General features: G+C 36.5%; 2 protein-coding genes across 3 annotated transcripts in view; both read left to right on the forward strand.

Annotated features, from left to right (window-relative positions):
• The window catches only part of LOC107270101 (putative nucleotidyltransferase FAM46C), a 69,848-nt gene that overhangs the window by 22,827 nt on the left and 28,173 nt on the right, over positions 1–18,848 (forward strand). The gene's annotated exons all lie outside the window — the stretch shown is intronic.
• Positions 116–13,889, forward strand: LOC112495200. 2 transcript variants are annotated; one of them, XR_003061557.1, is made up of 3 exons: positions 116–239; positions 4,606–4,704; positions 12,638–12,727. XR_003061557.1 is itself a non-coding variant. In XM_025090856.1 (3 exons), the coding sequence occupies exons 1-3, from the start codon at positions 11,838–11,840 to the stop codon at positions 13,346–13,348; spliced, it is 447 nt and encodes a 148-aa protein (XP_024946624.1). In that variant the 5' UTR covers positions 11,770–11,837; the 3' UTR covers positions 13,349–13,889. The 2 variants fall into 2 exon arrangements, 1 of the variants encoding a protein (XP_024946624.1); XM_025090856.1 differs by lacking the exons at positions 116–239; positions 4,606–4,704 and adding exons at positions 11,770–12,076; positions 13,284–13,889 and having other exon boundaries at positions 12,638–12,780.

Here is an 18,848-nt window from a genome sequence, read left to right on the forward strand (position 1 = left end):
ACACTTAAACTTGTTTATTTGACCGTTTTCTCGATTTCATTCTTGTTTCCGATAGTGAATATTTATTATATTCTTGTTTTTGTACATTTTTTCCAATCTTTTGCTTCTCGGTCTTAAACAATCTTATTGCTATTGAATATTTTCTTATCTTGCCGTTTTATTACTCATCGCAATTCGTACTTACGCACTCACGCGTTCCCGCATAGTGCCCATTGGAACATGCCGTCACCTACAGACATGTACGTACATTTATTTTATGTATCTACGCATGGAAAATATTTATATCGACTTATTTTACACTTGAACGATCGCTTTTTTCTGTCTCTGAGAATCCCGAGACGTATGTGACCTAATTAGTCGACATGGCGATTGCCCTTCTTGTTAAAACGTAATGCCCGCGCATTCGTGTCAGCTCGTCAGTCCTTCGTACTGTCTTATAAAATTATGCAATTAAAGAATCAGGGTATTCCAAAAATGAATGCTGGAATTTCTCAAAATTTATCGAATTTCATCATATACATTAAATACATGTAATATAAGATTATTACTGATCTTACAAAAATATATTTTATTTACATAAGAATACAATGTGTCCCTTGTGATAAAATAAAAATATATAACTAATTCCTTCTAATCTATGTATATTGATCAATTAAAAAATTCGTATAACAGAAGGCTCACAAAATCTCTTGTGACAGGCAGCCAATCGTGCCGCATTGCTCAGCTTTCGTCGCGTATGTTTATTCGCTTAAAGGTCGTGGCCGCATGCCAACGAGCATCGCGTTTACCAGCAGACAAATTCCATTAGATTTCACGACTGCAGTATCACTCGAGAAGAAAGTCAAGATGATGGAAAAAAATAAATAAAAATTTGACAAGTTGAAGTTTACGACGAGAATTACAAATCTTAGTAATATCTCCTTTGTTACATTTGTTATTTATTTATTTATCATTCTGATTGATATATCATGTATAACATATTGCGCGAGACGATTTTGAGACCAAGGTAGATCGTGATACCCTGGATAGAATAGCTGCCAAGTTACGTTGAAACTCGCATAATTTTTGCACACTGAAGATACAAGGGGGTCAAGTCCGACAGATTGCATTTGTAAAGTTTTGTAATTATGATGAATGTACGGAATGCTTAACTGCCAATTATATTGAGTGCGTATCTTACACGATATTCCAACGCATAGACGAGACAGCACTTTTAATCACTGAGAGATAATTAGCGTTTATAGTTTTTTTTTTTTTGTACTGAACTTATCGTATCGCAAAAAAATATTATTTTCAGATATAGTTTTGTGAAAAAAAAATACAATACCATAAGTATGCAAATACTCGATACTTTCTATGACTTAATATCTAATGCTGGGTTTTTCCACTTATAGATATACGTAGACGTCTAAGGGGAAAACCCCGTGACAGGGCAAACCTGGTATGCACAATGGGATAAAATATATAGGACAACGTATATATTCAATTATTTATAAAATAAATTTATGTGACGTGCTGATAGGGAAGAAAAGAGTAAACGATAAATAAATTTTATTCACTTACCCGGTATTCCGAATTTTAATGAGTATCTCAAGTTTTGAAATTATTTGATATGATAAATAATTTCAGGAAATTTTATATTTTTTATAGCCACGTCCCACTGTATATATAATATACGCTCTTGTATTTTCGTCACGCTACTTTACTGGCACCACTTTCGTCGTTTATTAATATTCCCTTCAAACCACAAGACAATATTACGCGACAAGAGCCTCAGTTTGCACGAGTAAATTAACAGCTGATATTCGTAATACACGAATTCTTTTAGCTCTCTTGACATTTTTTTTTAAGATTTTCGAAAACGGTTGTAAGAAAATATCGAGATTCAATTTATTGATGCATGCTTTACTGTCCGCTCGATTTTATATTGCCCAACATCTTTAAAAAATATTTTTGATAAATATTGGAAATTCCAATAAATATTGGATCCCACTCTGACCTTGATTTTTGTATCAATACGTGATTTCATTACCAGTCGCAAAATTACAGGTTGATCATATTTACTGAAATAGACGATTGCACAATGTTAATTAGTATGACGTAAATTTTTAGAAAATTACGAATATACGACACCGTATGCTGCAAGACTTGTGGGTCCTAAGTCAGTAGAGTATTTTGAACTCAAAATTTCTTGAAAATATTTATCTTGTCATCGTAATTCATCTGCGGTCGCCACTTGAAAATCATCGTATTTACGTGCAATTTTGGGAACTGTTGAATTAATAATTATGAGGTTATGTGTCGCCAGTAAATATTTTTCTAAACGTGTGCGGCTGGCGCGGATAAAGCGAGGCCCAAGTGCAGCTGGAAATAAAATTGTTAGTAGATGACCCGAACAACTTTCCATGTCATTACGAGATCCATATATGTGTAACCGAAGTTTGTACCTACGTACAGTAATCCATTAGAAAATTTATTTGCCACATGGGCCAAACTCAGTCACACCATCAGCCAATCTTATCCCTAAATCCAGAGTCAACAACAGCGTCCCGTCGCCGGCAGCTACCGCTGGCTACCTTAAAATTTACAACACAAAACATTTGTACCTCAAAAATTAATTGCCGGATGAAATTTGTGCCCCCCCTAAATCTCAAAGATATTACTATAAAATCCGTGTGGATAAATTTTGACACGTCCTGTACACACATAAATACGAAATACAAGGCATAACGTAGTTCGTTACAGAAGACACGTGGGACAAGCTTAGTGCCTGTTGCTAGGCAACCGTATGACCTACATAGGCTCTTCCCTCTCTCTCTTTCTCTCTGTCTCCGTATGTTTCACATTCTCACCCAATTCTCCTTTGCCCCATCTCGCTTCTACGTCAGCCGATCAGGATGAACTTTCGCGTGCGCGAACAACGGTCGCCGAGTACGTCGCGACGGCGCTGTACGTAAACAGTGACGCAAGAGGTCGACGGCATCGTTCTCATCGGAACGACGCGACGCGATTCTTGACTGCCGTCCGACACCGTTATTAGACCCGTCAAACACTTCAATTATATAATAAAGGCTTATTCAGACGTCGGCGACCTACTCGACGCTTCGTAGCAGCTACGTCGACGCCCAGTAGCCTGTGTATACAGCATTAGGACTGAGAATGAAGAAATCGTCATTTCATTTAACCCGTCGCAGTTCTTCCGTTCGACAAATAGTGGTGTTTCGTTACCAAGGATAAGGGCTGCTGCTGCTGCTATCTCTTTCCTGTTGAGTAGATTAGTCTGGTATGCGGTTACGGAATTTAAAAGAAGGGGACAAAAAAATAGTATCCTTTTAGCGAACGACATTCGATCTGTCTGGGAGTTCTGATAGCGGCCTAATGCACCAGTAGCGAACTGCCGCTCTTATAAATTATGACACACCGGTCGCTCTTGAAATTACAGCAGTATTTATCTAAGCAGCATAGACGAGTGGCTGATATTCATAGTTTCTTATGGCGACACGAATGCTCGTAGCATTCTCTTATATTTAACCGATAGTTTGATTATCCACGGGGAAACTCAATCGCTGGGCCAATTACTATAATCGATACACTGTATCTAATACTATTAGCGGGAGGTATCTCGTTTGCCCGTTCGCACGACTCGTTAAGCAATCGAAATCGTCGCCGAATTAAATTCTCCTGAACGGGGGCTTTAATCACCTTTCGATTGAAATGCCTCGTTAAGTTTAGGAATATTAGATACGGTTTATGTATATATATATATATATACTTTCGACAAGACATTTGTTTTATTCGATACCGTCGCACGTGGTGTAGGTACATTAATGTATGGTAGACACGTTATCGTTTTCGAAGGAATAACATTTTCGTTATTTATTTAAATGTTTTTTTGGACAATTATTATATAAGAGGTGAGTCGAAATTAAAACGTCATTGCAGCGTTGATGGACTTGCTTAACCTCTTTCTGGTTACCTTTACTTTGAAGTTTCTTAAAATGGGTTTTTTGAGTGATAATTGAAGATTGATTAAAAAAAGAAATTAATTAAGAAATACTTCGTCGAGCCTCTGCGTGAACTCCTTTGGTTTACGTTGGACCTATGTAGCCGCGTGTTAAACTTATAACGAGTTACGGAACTTGGCGAATTAAATAAGCCACTGGCTCGAATTATACAGTCCTGAGGGATACGGGAAATGGTCGATCGACCGGGATATCGCAACACGATAAGGCAGTCACTGGTTGCTCGATCGAGACTTTGTGAATTATTCAACAAAAATTCACAAGGCTCTGGCGCCGTCGCGACGCAGTTAATTAATACGGTTGTGAAATAATCGTAGGGAAATACTGGACGTTAGGATATAGGGGAGTTTAAGAAGTTTCATATTAACGCGAGAATGTCAAACGTCATTTTCGACCCCCTTCGATACTTTTTCATGAAGAGCCATTTTCACTAGTGCAAATAAAATTTGAGGTATTTTGCAAACTATCGAAGACACCGATTACAGTTTTTCTTCTTCTTCTTCCTTGTTTGGTTTTATGCTCTTACAGAGGGCCAAGTGCCAGATTACACATTGACGCTAATCGTTCTTTAATTTACTTTCAGGTAAGCTCGTGGTAGCGCTGGATGTCGATGAAACTCGTAGATAAATGCGTGAAGAATAAAATGACTTAATTGGAGGGACCATCTCAGACATCGAATTTTGTAAGTTTTTTTTTTTTTTTTTTTTTTTTTTTTTTTAAAATTTTTTTTTTTTTTTTTTTTCCTTGTTTCGATCGACCTCTCGTACGTTTGTTACCATTTATGTTAGGCTTCTAAGACGTGGCGATAACGTCGTACGTACTTTAGGAACGTAAGTCGACGCGACTGTACACTCGTTATTACGAGAGATCGAGCATTTCTTGCGAGTCTCTTTCTGTGAATATTCTTTTCTTATCACGTTACTCCGTCTGAGAATACGAACTTTTTTTCAATCAATTGACATCGTATATGATAAACGAAAATTTTAAACGGATTTATTAGGACACTTCCGGGCATTTTAAATTGAGTGAATTGACCAAAACATATCGATTTAGAAAAATCGTATCAATATGATAATATTATATATTATCTTATCAATAAAAAATCAAGAAATACTGCATCTATGAACTTACATTAATGATATGAATATTGAAAAATGTACTAGTGCTAAAAGTCATATGTTATCAATGCACGACATAATTGAAAATTGATGTTCATTCTTTCCTTGAATGACGTCTACATCCGGACGCGCTAGAATTAACGATGCCCTGATTCCTGATTGCCGATAATCCATTTCCGCTCAAGTATTACGCAAAGCTGCAACATTACCGACAGCTCAGTAATTATTGCTCGAGTACTGGGTAAGCCATACTCTGTTATATTGGGCTATACTTCACCATATCACGCCATATACCCACCATATACTTACCATATACCCACCGTATACCCAGCATGATATTCCAAAAGCATCTAATGCTCTTGAATACCTCGCCACTCGCACCAAGCATATAGCATATATGCGTGAATCTTACACCATGCATAATAGGATACAGGCATGGCGCAGCATTTATAGCGTAACATAAATGTATATAGACACTAAGCTATTAAAGGAGTGAATATAGGTGTTATCCTGTGATAGCGATAAACGAACAGCGAACTGTTCTGTTCTGTTTCTCGACGTTCAAAAGTCGATCGTCTTCCAGGACGGTTACCGCGGAGCGACCTCCTGCGAATTAAAGATTCAGAGAATAACAATAACTAAATGGGCTATTGTGAAACTACTCGCCAATTATTTAAGAGATATTATTGATCCGTGACCACCTAACCAAGGCCACCGGGCACTGGACTTCGCTACGTTCGAAAGAATTCAATATGCTTGATAATCTTATGTAAATCTTTCTATGCGATTCTTTTACGCGAATATAAAATTATTAAAGAAACACGGTTATATCATTGTACTAATGTGATTTAACGTTACATTATGATTTTTGGGAATAGTATAATTCATTTCATTATCGAATTCATGGATTATATATTTTTTTTAAATTTATTTTATTACTCTCCGAGAACAAACATTTTATTCGATTTCTCTACTTCTTGTTGTTTTATATTAACACGATTTTTTCCAGTATACATTTACCAAATTTTTTTTTTTTTTTTTTTATCAAAAATGTACCAATTTCGGTCGCACCCGTCAAAGCTATTAATTTCTGGTTCAATCGATTAAATTGTCCATTCAATTACAAAAATATACCACAAAGAAATTGTTCAATACTTCATTTTTCCAAAAATTCATTTGTGCTCATTTAAACAGCTTTTTCTCGTACGCGCCCATTGACGTCATTTATACATAATTAATAGAGTGACGAATCGATCAATTTAATGATCACGTACGGTGACCAAAAATGATACATTTATCCTACGTGTCTGTATCGTGTCCATGTACCTTACTTTAAAAGCTACAAACTCATTATACCACTAACGTAGAAATGCATAGTTATAAATTAGAGCGGTGGTCGGAACGTCGGAACCGTGGCCTTGACCCTTACGTAAAATTGCGCAAATTTCCAACCACGTGTTTTATCCTTCAAACATTTTTAGCTTGAGGCCCACAATCAGCGTATCGCCAAAAAAACGCATATCTTTGTGACGTCAAGTAGAAGTATAAAGGCGAAACGACGAATAGCAATTTGATATTGTTACGCATGTCGGAAAGAGTGCCGAAGAAATCCTGCTGTTCCTCTAAACTATATTTTTTATTTCCCTGCAAATATACATATATACTTGCTGTGATTTAAATTAATCGTCTCGGAACGACAAGGTAGGATTACGCTGATTTACGTTTGCGTAGACTCGCAATACATTCACGATAATATAATACCGGACGACAATACCGGATACCGGACTATCGTCGTGACGTATATTTACTCACGTGTCACGTATATACAGTTATAATAATTATGCCAACAGACGATATAATAATTTATCATCAGTTATATAACCATTCATTCGTGCTACTATTCGTATCATAATCTAGGATGCATCTCGTTATTAACGTGATTATGTACTTCTTATCGAAATGCATTGAAGAACACGGTTGGTAGTAATTATCGCAATGACAAATAGATATGACGGTTTTCGATTATACGATAACCTGTTGCCAAGCAGAGCGACGCTGATAATTTGTTAAGTAAAAAATAATGATTTTGAAGATACAAAGTAAAATATTGACGTCGATGAAAAATTGCTATTGATTTACCTTGAAAATATAATCCGTTCGATCATTCACGGTCAATCGTTATGACAATTGTATAGATTGCCAGTTTAAGGATAAGAACTTTTCTGATGCACAAAACTAAGTCTTTTTAGTAAACAACGTTTTACTTGGGAAAATTTTATTTTAAAGATATCATAGTATGGGTCAATACTTATATAGGAAGGATTACAGTAACAAATTGATCCAGATTGGTCCGAACGTCGACCTGGTCCAATTTACCTAGCTTGGAATACGATATTGTACTACCCTCATATTTATTAGATAACAGTAACGTACTGTGCATGTATAAATTATTTTCGTCCGTACGGTACATAGTGTTATACCTGTACGAAATATAAGTTTGATTACTGATTAGCATTTTTGCTCTGTGTATAATTTTAAATAAAAAGAAAATTTCGTGCGCGTAAGAAGGAATGCAGATCGGTTTCCCCTTCCTGCGTCTTCCGGTAACGAGTTTGCTGTTACATCGATTTAGCGTTAAGCACGTTGGAATTTTTTGTCCAGGATTAATTCATGGCCTCTGACGCAGACGCTATCGCGAAAAGTAACAAGCCACGCGTTCATTCACGGAATATCAAGCTCATTACGTCACTCTGTTATCAAAGTTTATCCCCACCCATATCTATGCTTCATTTAGCTTTGCTAACTCCGCCTGGCTTCTACATCTCATTCAATATGTCAATGAAGCTATCTTTGTCAATAAGAATTTAATAGAGAATTTCAAAAACATTTTTTCCTTAGATCGTATAAAATAGAATTTGATAAAATTAACTTTTTTTTTCAAATTATTTTTTAATTTTTTTTTTTTAAGGATTCATGTTATTTTGTTATTTGTTCGTAGAAAATTCGTTGAAATTCAGTTCGAAGTAATGAAATCGATATAGGTATAATAAAAATCAATAAATTATTTCAGTTTTCATGAATCCTGGAAATAGAACTGGCTCTACAAATTTCATTTTATTAAGCCCATCGATTTTGTTGCACATTTAGAAATATGCTCGTGTCTAAATCACTAAATCGCTAAATCACACTCGTGTGATTACACGAGTTACGTGTTGTAACTCATTAATTCAATGATTTAATGATTATTGGCGAGGAAGCAATAAAAATCGTATAAGTTCGAATACGCATGTGTGACTCACGTGAAGGGGGCGAACGATCTCGAAACGGTACTACCACGTGCGAGAGATGCGCCGGCTAGAAGATTTTTGGTGAGGCGCCGAGAAAATTTTGGATGCGTCTCAAACTCCCCATGTGACGTATCACGGATAAAAATAGTAACGCGGTTATATACACGAGAAGCGTCAAGAATGTGTTGCGCCTTTATTCGACAGCAGGAAAACGCGAAACCGCTTGCTCGTACGAATCGGGCCTTTAATGGACATCAATGATAACCGCGATAATAAAATTAATATTAATAAATTTTCTGCTACCTTTGATCTTATTTCTTTCTTTTTTTTTCGTTATCGCTCGTTATTTTTATCAGTTTTACTTCAACATTGTACCGAAGTAGCAGCATAAATAGATCGTCATTATTACTGAAATATTAAAAAAACAAAAAAAAGATATTGCCTAAAATAAAAATTTGAAGATCCCGTTATACTTCTCAGTATACCCAAACTCTAGGTTTGTAAGCTTTATTCGTATTGTGCTAATGAAATCTAGTTTATATTTTAGAAACTTTGAAAAAACAAAATTTCAAGATTAATTTTATCTAGTTCTTAAATAAGCAGTACGTGCTCTTGTTTAGTACATTCCTTTTTATTTCTGTGTTGCTTTCGTTTCAAAAACGTACTTGATAAGTGACGACAGTAAAGATTCTTATTCGTAATATTCGCTCGTTATTCGTATATCTCGACGCGATACCTCACTACATATCTAATACCTACTCTCACCCATTAATGCATACAGCAAAGCATAACTCTCGTAGCTTTCTTAAGATCCATCAGTACAGTTTTTCAATGCGTTACAATGAAATGGATTTAAACGGAAAAAAATACCCCCAATAATGATAGTAGTAATAACGGTGTAAAGTGACTGTACTTATTTTATAACTCAATTATCATTATCGGCATACCGGAACGCAAAGGAATTTTGTGAAAATTTTTCTGTTTGATATAACACATTTTTTTGGTTCCTCCTGCTCGTAGCTAAATTCCCATTCGTAAATAAATGTTCTCCATGAATATCAAACGATGTCACAATATGCTTTCGTAACCACAGACATTCTTCTATAGTCTTGACTAAAGTAGTACCTGTTCATATAGTCGCCATACTAAAGCACCCTGCAATGACACGTGTTCCTTCTCTTGAAAATGTTTTTTCGTTCTTCGACACCTGAACTCAACAATCTGTCTCGTCCACGAAAATTGGCCACGACACTGGTAACTTATTGTCTACTTTTTTTTATAGATCCCTTTTTTTTGACTTCCTTAAAAAAGCAGTTTCTGGGGTGGGATAAACCAAGTATTTCGATGTGAAATACAAAACCGAAGGAAACAATCTGTTTCACTGAGATCCAACGTCCATAGATATGCTGGTGGTTTTGTAACATTACTTTTAGGACTTGTTCACGACTTTGGACGTAAATAAATGTCATCACAATTCTTATGACATAAGAATTCGTTATAAATTTAGAATACCAAGGTTCTAGTCGCGTGATATCATTACCGAATTGGGGTCAGTGAACAAAAACGTATTATAGTAATTTTGTTGACTGGTTTCGAAAAAAAAAAAACACTTTTCTTTCGATACGTTCAATTTATGTTTGTAAGAAAAAAGTCTGATAATCACACATATAGGTACCTGAATAATTATATAAAATACTCATCAATAATTTCAAGTCCTTATCACACATACACGCGAAGGCTATTATCGCACGAAAATATTTTTATCGAATACAATGCCGTGTTTTCAAAACGGATGTAATTTACAAAAATATTTGTATTCCGTGTCCGTTCAGTGTCCACGTACACGTGCATATAAGAAAGTCTCCATGTCCAAGCTTCAGATAAGAACATATGTTTCTTATAATAACAATGTGCCTTTATTATTTTGAAAAGAAAAAATGCAGTCGATAAAGCAATCTGTTTTGGAGACTGATTCTGTAAAAGTTCTGTAAATTACCTAAAAACGCGAATTTCTTTTCAAAATAGTTACACTCAATATTCATGAAGAAAATGAGAAACTGGAGGTCAGGAAAAGTAATTAGAATATAATGTTGCATAAGAGGGTCAAATGCTAAAGCAATCGCGACAAGGGCTGTGATATCAGTAAGGACATCGTACAGTGTTTACGTACAGTGTAATCGCTATTAACACCATGTTAATAGCGAAAGCAGCATTTTCTGTAATCTAATTCTCCTCGTATCTATTCACTTCCTCTCCCTTCTATCGTCTCTTGTCTCTGACAGATGCTGATATAACTATTTATAACAGGCTATTCATTACAGGCAACGTAAATCTAGAAATGTATCATACTATGAATATCTCAAAAAAAAAAACACGAAACAAGTGTATACAAAAAATATAAAAATATATTATATGTATGAAAATAAAAGATGAGAAATCGCCAAAATAAAGTGTTCGAAGAAAGAAAATAAAGAAATTTAATGAAATGAGGAAAAGATTTAAGAATATGGAAAATCATAAGAAATGGAAACGAAAAGGAATTGGATAAAAAAATAAAATTGTGTATTATGATTGAGAAAAAAGACAATGGTACCAAATAGGACAAACGGATCTAGCTATCAATTGGAAATAATATATTAATGAGAAAGGAGACATTGAAATGGAGAGATACTAGGAAGATAAGGAGGATAAGGACAGAGATTAAAGATCTATTTTAGCGTAAAAGATAAATTGTATAGTGAAGTGATTCTGGTTTGGTAATAATAAAGGAAATAAGAAACTGAAGATAAACACTCTAATGAGATCCCAATGAGTAGCCGGACGCCAAGCAGAGAAATAAATAAAAATAATGATAATTTACCAATGGTTTTCACAGTCACTACGTATGGGCAACTGTTGACTAACTGAACCAACTCGTTTGCGTATGTTAGCAACGCTCGCTATGCTTGGTCTAACCGGTCAAGAACGGCTATCCGGCTATGAAGGTCAACCTATACCGATCGTAACATACAATGCTCTTATTTTTCACGGTAGCAAAGAACGCGACGATACTAAGATCGATGTGTTTGACGAAGCGAGAAAGGAAGTCGTATATATCTTTATTGACTGTTGCGATTCAGTATAATGTCCGCAACAACGAAATCTTCGGAATTTCACGGTACCTAATTGCCGTGTTCAGCGAACCCGAAGAGTCGGTGTCTTCTAAAAAGTGAACTGAAGAATACATATAAAAACTATGAAAACATTGACTTAAACTATTTTTAAACACATTCTTTCCATTCATTTCTTAATCATGAGATAGTCTCTCACGGAGGTATAAAACCTTAAGTAATTAGTAGATTGCTCCAGTTTGTTAATAACGTCTACTGAATTAGTTTTTATGATGGTTAATAAGATTTGCTGATAGTATAATGGAGTCTCAAAGTATTAATGAAAGTAATTTATGTACGTATCACTTTTTAGGCAGGACCAAGTATGGTATTCGGATCGATTACGGTATCAAGGTACCGGGAATGCCTTATGCATTTGCCGTCGCTAAAAAATTATCTGTCTGGATGGTATGCATGCCTAAAACAGTCCGTATGAAAAATTTCAGACGAACAGCTGATCTGACCGACTTGAAGTTTACACGCGAAATTAAGTTCCGGTTGTAAGTGACTTTGTCAATATTTCCGGTTCTGAAATAGCGCAAGTAGCAAAATACTAAAATCTTGTGTCGTGTATACTATTCAAAATTCTGAGTTAATCAATTGGATTGACGTTTTTTACGAAGATACCAAGGAAATAATATAAAATTTACAAAATTCTAACACTGCGGTTGAACGAAATTTGCGAAATTAATTTTTTTTGCAGTGCCCAATTCATAAAACAGAATCACACGATAGGTGCTTCTTGCTTCACGTAATATCTGTTTGCCTCGATAGTTATTTTTTTTCAGTTAGCAATTATCTTAAGTGTGTACAATTTTGATTTGATATAACCACTCCGGAGGATATAGGATACCGATATATTATCGGTCGTGGGATATGTAACACCGTTTAAAAAACACGGGTTGCACTGATAGTATCGACCGATAAGAAATTTGTTACAACTTTGCACGTGATTGTTGTGTTCCTGCCAAAATTTTTACACACTTATTACCGATTATCGGTACTTAATGAAACAGCCGTTACCTCCCTATGTATTCGCCTACAATTTTTTAATGTCGTAGATACCACAAGGACTGTTCGTTATCTGGCGACTCTATTTTGCGATACGCATTGGTTGCGTCACATTCGAGAATGCGATCAATCATGACCGGCTACTATCGACCGGCTGAGATCTTTGATTCAAATGCGAAATACCAATTGCGAGGCAAGTGTGATCATACACGTGTGTCACATACAGATTATATTTGATTCAGGGTAATTTCGAGATTTTCATCAGGCGATGATATCTCTTAGAGGTCGGTTGACGACAGTACCGAAAATTTTAATCAGCGTGAAAGTTTCTTACTTCGTGACAATAATATTTTTGATAATTTTTTATACCTAGTAGGAGAATACATGTAACTTCTGTTTGCGCGATAATTAATCTTTTTATTTTAGAGAGGAACATGGAATGAGAGTAGAAATTATATACTCTATCTAATTAATATCCAAAACTGTTTGGACGTCTTATGAAATTTTGTTTTTTCTTATTTTGATATATTATTTAGGAGGTCTTGTTACTCATAAGACAAATTTTTTGTATTTTTGTTTAAAAAATGTTACACTGTTAAGAGCCACTTTGATTTCTATATGGAGGAGATAGCGGAGTAATGACTTTGTATATAAATTGAATGATTAAATATCTTTAACCTACTTTTCGTTTTTTATGAAATCATCGTGAACAACAATGGAAAATTAATCGATCTACTTATGGATCATCGTTATGTGCTTAGATAAGACGCCTAACTTGATAATAAGTGAATGGGAATTTTTTGGATTTTGTCACATTGTGATGGGCGGAAATTTCGAAAACTAATAAAATTGGTGTCCTAGATTTTGTTGTTTATTCGTTTATTGTTAACTTCTAGCAAAATATGTCTGAGGCAAATAAGCAGGTATGTGTTGTATGTGCAGTTTGTAAAACATGTGTCAGTGTGACGACTATACGAGGAATGAGTAATAGTCCTTCGTTGTTTACTCCCTATTTACTTACTGTTTGTCATGCATAGGAAAACCTCTCTTATCCAGCCTATATTTGTATTGGTCGACCTTCTCCCTTTCCTCGTAATTCGTACATTTTCATCATTTCTTGTGACTTTTCGTTCATATGGGTACCTAATAACGATTTTTTTATTGGAAAAAAAAAGTCAGTTCTTACTTATTTGATACTTTACGCCCGGGTCCTAGACTATCTCTATACAAAACTCGTAAACAGGCCTCGCAGAGACGCCTGATAACAATATCGAAAAGTACGCCAAACCTGTGACATTCATAAAATGGAAAAAATGTAAAATGTAAAAAACCAAGCTGTTATCAATACATCCAATACGCCCACGAAAATGTAATACAGGTGGAGTAAATTAAAAAATATATCTCATATACATATGTATATGTATAAAATATGTATCTCATATGAAAGCTCTGTAGAAACTTTTGTACAGAGAAAGAAAAACAGAAAAAAAAATGGTTAGAGTCCTTAAAAAAGTGAATTGCCAATAAAATTATCTACCCGATTGTCATTTCTTTGTTTTTCAAAAATACCACTAACTTTTTCAAATGCAAATAATTTTCATATCACGTAAAACAACCTGGAGCCAATAAAATTGACAGTGCGCTTATTGGGCGTGAGCAAGTGCACGATGATAAAAATAAAAAATAAAAATTATCATTCACTATTAATATACGTAATAATCGAGAATCTTACGAGAATAAAACTTTCAGCGTCTCCCACTCGACTCTTGAGAAACGTCTAGTGAAATACTCCGAATAAAAAGTAACAGCCGAGATTGTACGATCGATTTGCCATGTGCCCCAGATGACTTTCATTTCTAATATTTACATAAAGGCGATCGCTGTCATAGAATTATCCAATAGCATAACGTACGTACGCAATAGAAAAAGTATATCACATCTTCCTTATCTGTGTCAAGATAAAGCACCTAGTCCCCTTTAGTATCGGCAGAGATTTTCGTCACGCCATAGACAGATTGTCATCGCAGTGCCCGAGCAATTTCACCTAAACATTCCAAGCAGTCCTCGCACCCAAAAAATGTTGCCTGCGGAACTCTTTATTTTGACCGGAAACTGTATAAAATTGTACAGTTCTCTCGCCTTGTGATAGCAGCCATTTAAAAAAAAAAAAAAAAAAAAAAATTAAATATATTTAGAAAAGGTATATACATAGTATATACATATATACTTTATTGTAAAACTGTATTTTTTCAAATGGCGTGTCGCGAGATAACCATTTTAAATATCATGCCATTCTTTGCGAGAGCGACGTATGTGATACACACAAGAGATGTAATCCATATATCATTAGGACTGAACGCGACGATTGAACTATGGCTGTGTTTGTGGCTGCATCTGAATGCAGTTGCATAGTTGCATCCTAGACTAAACACTATACACTGCGCGCAGCATAGGTTCGAACCGCTTCGGAATGTTGCGCAACAGCTGAGTCTATCGCGCATGCGCATCTTACGAACCAGCGAATCGTTCAACTCGCCAGAGTCCCCAGTCGGCGTGTGTTTTAATAGATTCTTTTATTTCTTCCAACGAGCAATGACGTTAACACAATATATAGGAATTCGAAATATCAATGTAATATGTATTCCACAGTGCTAACTCTAATGGGGTTACGACAGTTTGGATTAATGAAACATGAGTATTCTCCCGTTTTTTTTTTTTTTTAAATCGTCTCACTTTATCTTCTCATCGTGGCGACCATCAAGTGTAAGAAAACTTGTGCGACGGGAGGTTCCAGTTCAGTTAAGTTTTTAATGACTTCCTTTTGATTATAAGCAACTTCTTTATCGGGCAGATAACTTTGTCTCAAGGTCGCCGGTGAAAGCAATCTTTCGAAACGCAGTTTCACTGTGAGATACGATAAATTTAAACAAATCGATCATAATCAATTATTGATACCGAAGTGTTCACTATTCGTGATTGTCGCTGCGATTTTTTGGTCACAAAAAGATTGTATACTATTTTTTCATTGAAATCTAATCTAAAGTTCTTAATCTTAGAAAATCTTAAACAACGAAGCTTCAATTAACAGTCCTTCTTTTTCTATAGTTTCACACGTGTTGACGTACTCATCGGTCTCTGCTTAACTTTGCTGAAAAGAACTTTTTGATGTCATTCACGCTGAAGCTCAATGGGGTCGAAGAGGAAAAGTCATACAGGTCGATGCATAGGGAATCGACTGTATCGACTGGTACGAGTAGTATGCATCGTTAATAATTCTCTTTGGGAAAGGTAATGAAAAGGAGACAATAAAGTTATATGCCTCCTGCCTCCTGCCTCCTACCGCCTCAATATTATTACACCAGTCGAGTGACCGGATTCTCGCATTTGCCTGATAAGAAACTTTTACATTCGTAGAACGGAAGAGAATGCTAAGTTCAACAAATCAGACAACATAATCAAATAGACATTTCCTGTCACTCTTATCTCTGCCACGTAATAATTTACTGTAGACGTTATTATTTTTTTTAAGTTCCTTTCACCAAATTCTCCAATTAATTACTTCGCTCAGAAGAAATTTCACAATCTTCACGATCATCGCGTAAATCTACATACGTGATGTAAGTCTCAAATTTCGTTACATGATTCAAGATGCTTTGCCTACGTAGGAGAGTAGAAAAAAAAACTTTTTTTTTACAAATTTTCAGAAAGTTTGACGTACCGAAAAATTGTCCAAACCTTATGTAAAACTTGTAAACAGTTTTTCTCAAATCAAATTCAATGGCAAAAACATCTGAAGAAAGTTAAATCGACGGACTTCAAAGTTCGCACATACAAAAAGTTATTCCAATTTAAAAAATACCTAAATTCGGTGAGAAACGTGCATCCTCATTACCGAACCATGAGAAAATCTGCACTAGAGTCAGGTAAAAGAGTGATAGCTCGTAAGCAAAACCTCAAAAGAAAATGGATGACGGTGAAGTCTGTAAAGTAAAATTATAGGTTATACCCAAAGAATGCGGTGTCGATTGCGAAAGCACACCGTTAAGAGCAACAAAATTGTAGGGCGAACGTCATAAACTCCTTCGTATACACAACGTTGCTTACAGCCATAAGCGACGATCGATTTTGCGGTTACACGTTCCATTTCATGCCAGACGGTTATATACATAATGCACAAGTTTTTCATACGTCCCGATTCCCGTGGAGCACACTACCAGGAACTTCATTAATTCTTAGCGAAAACCCCATCGTAATTTCATAAAGCGACAAAGAAGTCTATGTCGTGCAGGCTACGTCGTGCACAATTACAAAACAAGTACGATGCGCATGATCCACTGTAGCATGTTTCTATTAGACTAGAATCGTATTTAACATCGTAATAGGCACGATGCTCGCTAAAAGCGATAACGGTCTTGCATCGACTATCGGAAGAAGAAAAAAAAAACAGAGAACACACACGGGCCGCGAGCCAAAGGATCTATAGAACGGTAAACGATCGAACGAGCGAAATGATCGATCGGCTTGGGAATCGGTGGACTAAGACGGCCGAAAGCGATCATTAATGCGCGTAAGAGTAAGAGTATTCGAAACGTGTTTTGGGTTACGGGGTCAGGGACTCGACGGTTGCTGGAGTTAAGGCGTATGTGGCGTATGTGGCGTATGTGGCGTAGGCATGTAGTAATTTGGCATCTACGACAAACTAGACCCGTAACAGTGAACAAGGCTCGTGTACCGTCGACCGGTACTACAGTCGTAGGATTTGACGAGGGTGGACATTGAGCTTTGATCATTACTTCTTTGCCTGACTCTCCTTCGTGTCCTTGGTTCATTCTTCTTCGAATCTCCTACACGAAAGGTGATTGAGCTATGATTACTAAGATGACGAAAGTCTCGCGTTGAGCATTTGAAAAAAATCGTAGAAGGGTTCGACCATTATGTCAAGCCTTGTTACACGTGTGCTCTGTGGACGGACTACGGCAGGATGGCCGTCCTTCTCTATCGCATTATATTGGATACCGACCGACTGGCCGACTCTAATTGATAACTCGATGGCCTTGATATACATGGCAGATTTTTCTAACGAAGTAAAAGTGGAGTGCGCACGGTACTGCCCGCTCGTTTCGATGGTGCGAGGCGACCCTGGTGCAATGGAAAATCGTTTATCGGTACCCCCCGTACGTTCTTATGTCGAAACGTTAAACTCAGTAGGTACTTTGTCCAGGATGTTCTCCGATCATCGCACCGTATGCTGGATAACATACTCCTTGCGATCTAGGAGAACGAGTGTAAAAAAATGTCTGACAATATAAACGGTGTAGCATTGTGACGTATGGTGGTTGGTAAATGGGTACATGGTGACAAATAGTATGCTATAGTCGTTCCCAGTGGTATACATAATCTGACACGTCTCCCTTCCTAACTTCACGGTACATGAGCCTTTACGTCATCAGCACCTTCACTTTACTTCACATCGCTCGGGAGACTGCGCATGCGCGGGCACGAGCCGCGATACTCTGTATGCCGATCCTGTTGCTCGAGATCGTTGTATACGGTACATTTAATTTACGTTCCACGTATAAAATGTTTCTCAATTATCAAAGTCCTGCCTTTATTCGTACGTTAAAAAGAGTCCGCGCAGAGCGATGAAGCTAAAGTCGAAATTCGCGCGTGGTACGTACCCGATTGACGTGTCGATCGGGTACGACTTGTCAGCCAAGTTTGTATATACGGTGCTAAGGTTTCTTGGCCATTCGGTCAATGAAAATGAAAATATAGAACGAGTACGATATTCGTAGCTTGAATATTCAAGAGTCGCTACGTGCGCACCGAAGAAAGCGCTAAGGGAACCACAAAGTATAGACGTGCGGTGAAACGCGTGCTATTCTCTCTCTCTTTTGCCCTAGTGTGCCAAGTGCTTTGAACAAGAGAAGGAGGTCAGCGTGCTTTCCTTTCTTACAATTTATCAACAGGATTCCTCGCAGGTGACTAGGAACACTTGAGATCTTCAGCTCTTTCTATTCATTTTCCTTGGTCTATGCAGAACTCAGACAGAGAAGGTCGCGTTTAAATCCTCCAAAGTCCACATTAGCTGCTATTATCCCTCACCTTACCTCTCGTACGTAGTTCACTAATGGGGCTTCCAATGTACTCATTTAGTGTGCGGACTGTAGTAGCAACACTGCTGATGTCTTTAAATCTCTCTAAGGTTGGATTAGTTGGTATTTTTATTTTTGTATTTTTTTTTTTTTTTTTTTTTTTTTT

Source organism: Cephus cinctus, unplaced genomic scaffold (genome assembly GCF_000341935.2).
Source record: "Cephus cinctus unplaced genomic scaffold, Ccin1 Ccin1_scaffold0008, whole genome shotgun sequence".
NCBI classification, from domain to species: Eukaryota; Metazoa; Arthropoda; class Insecta; order Hymenoptera; family Cephidae; genus Cephus; species Cephus cinctus.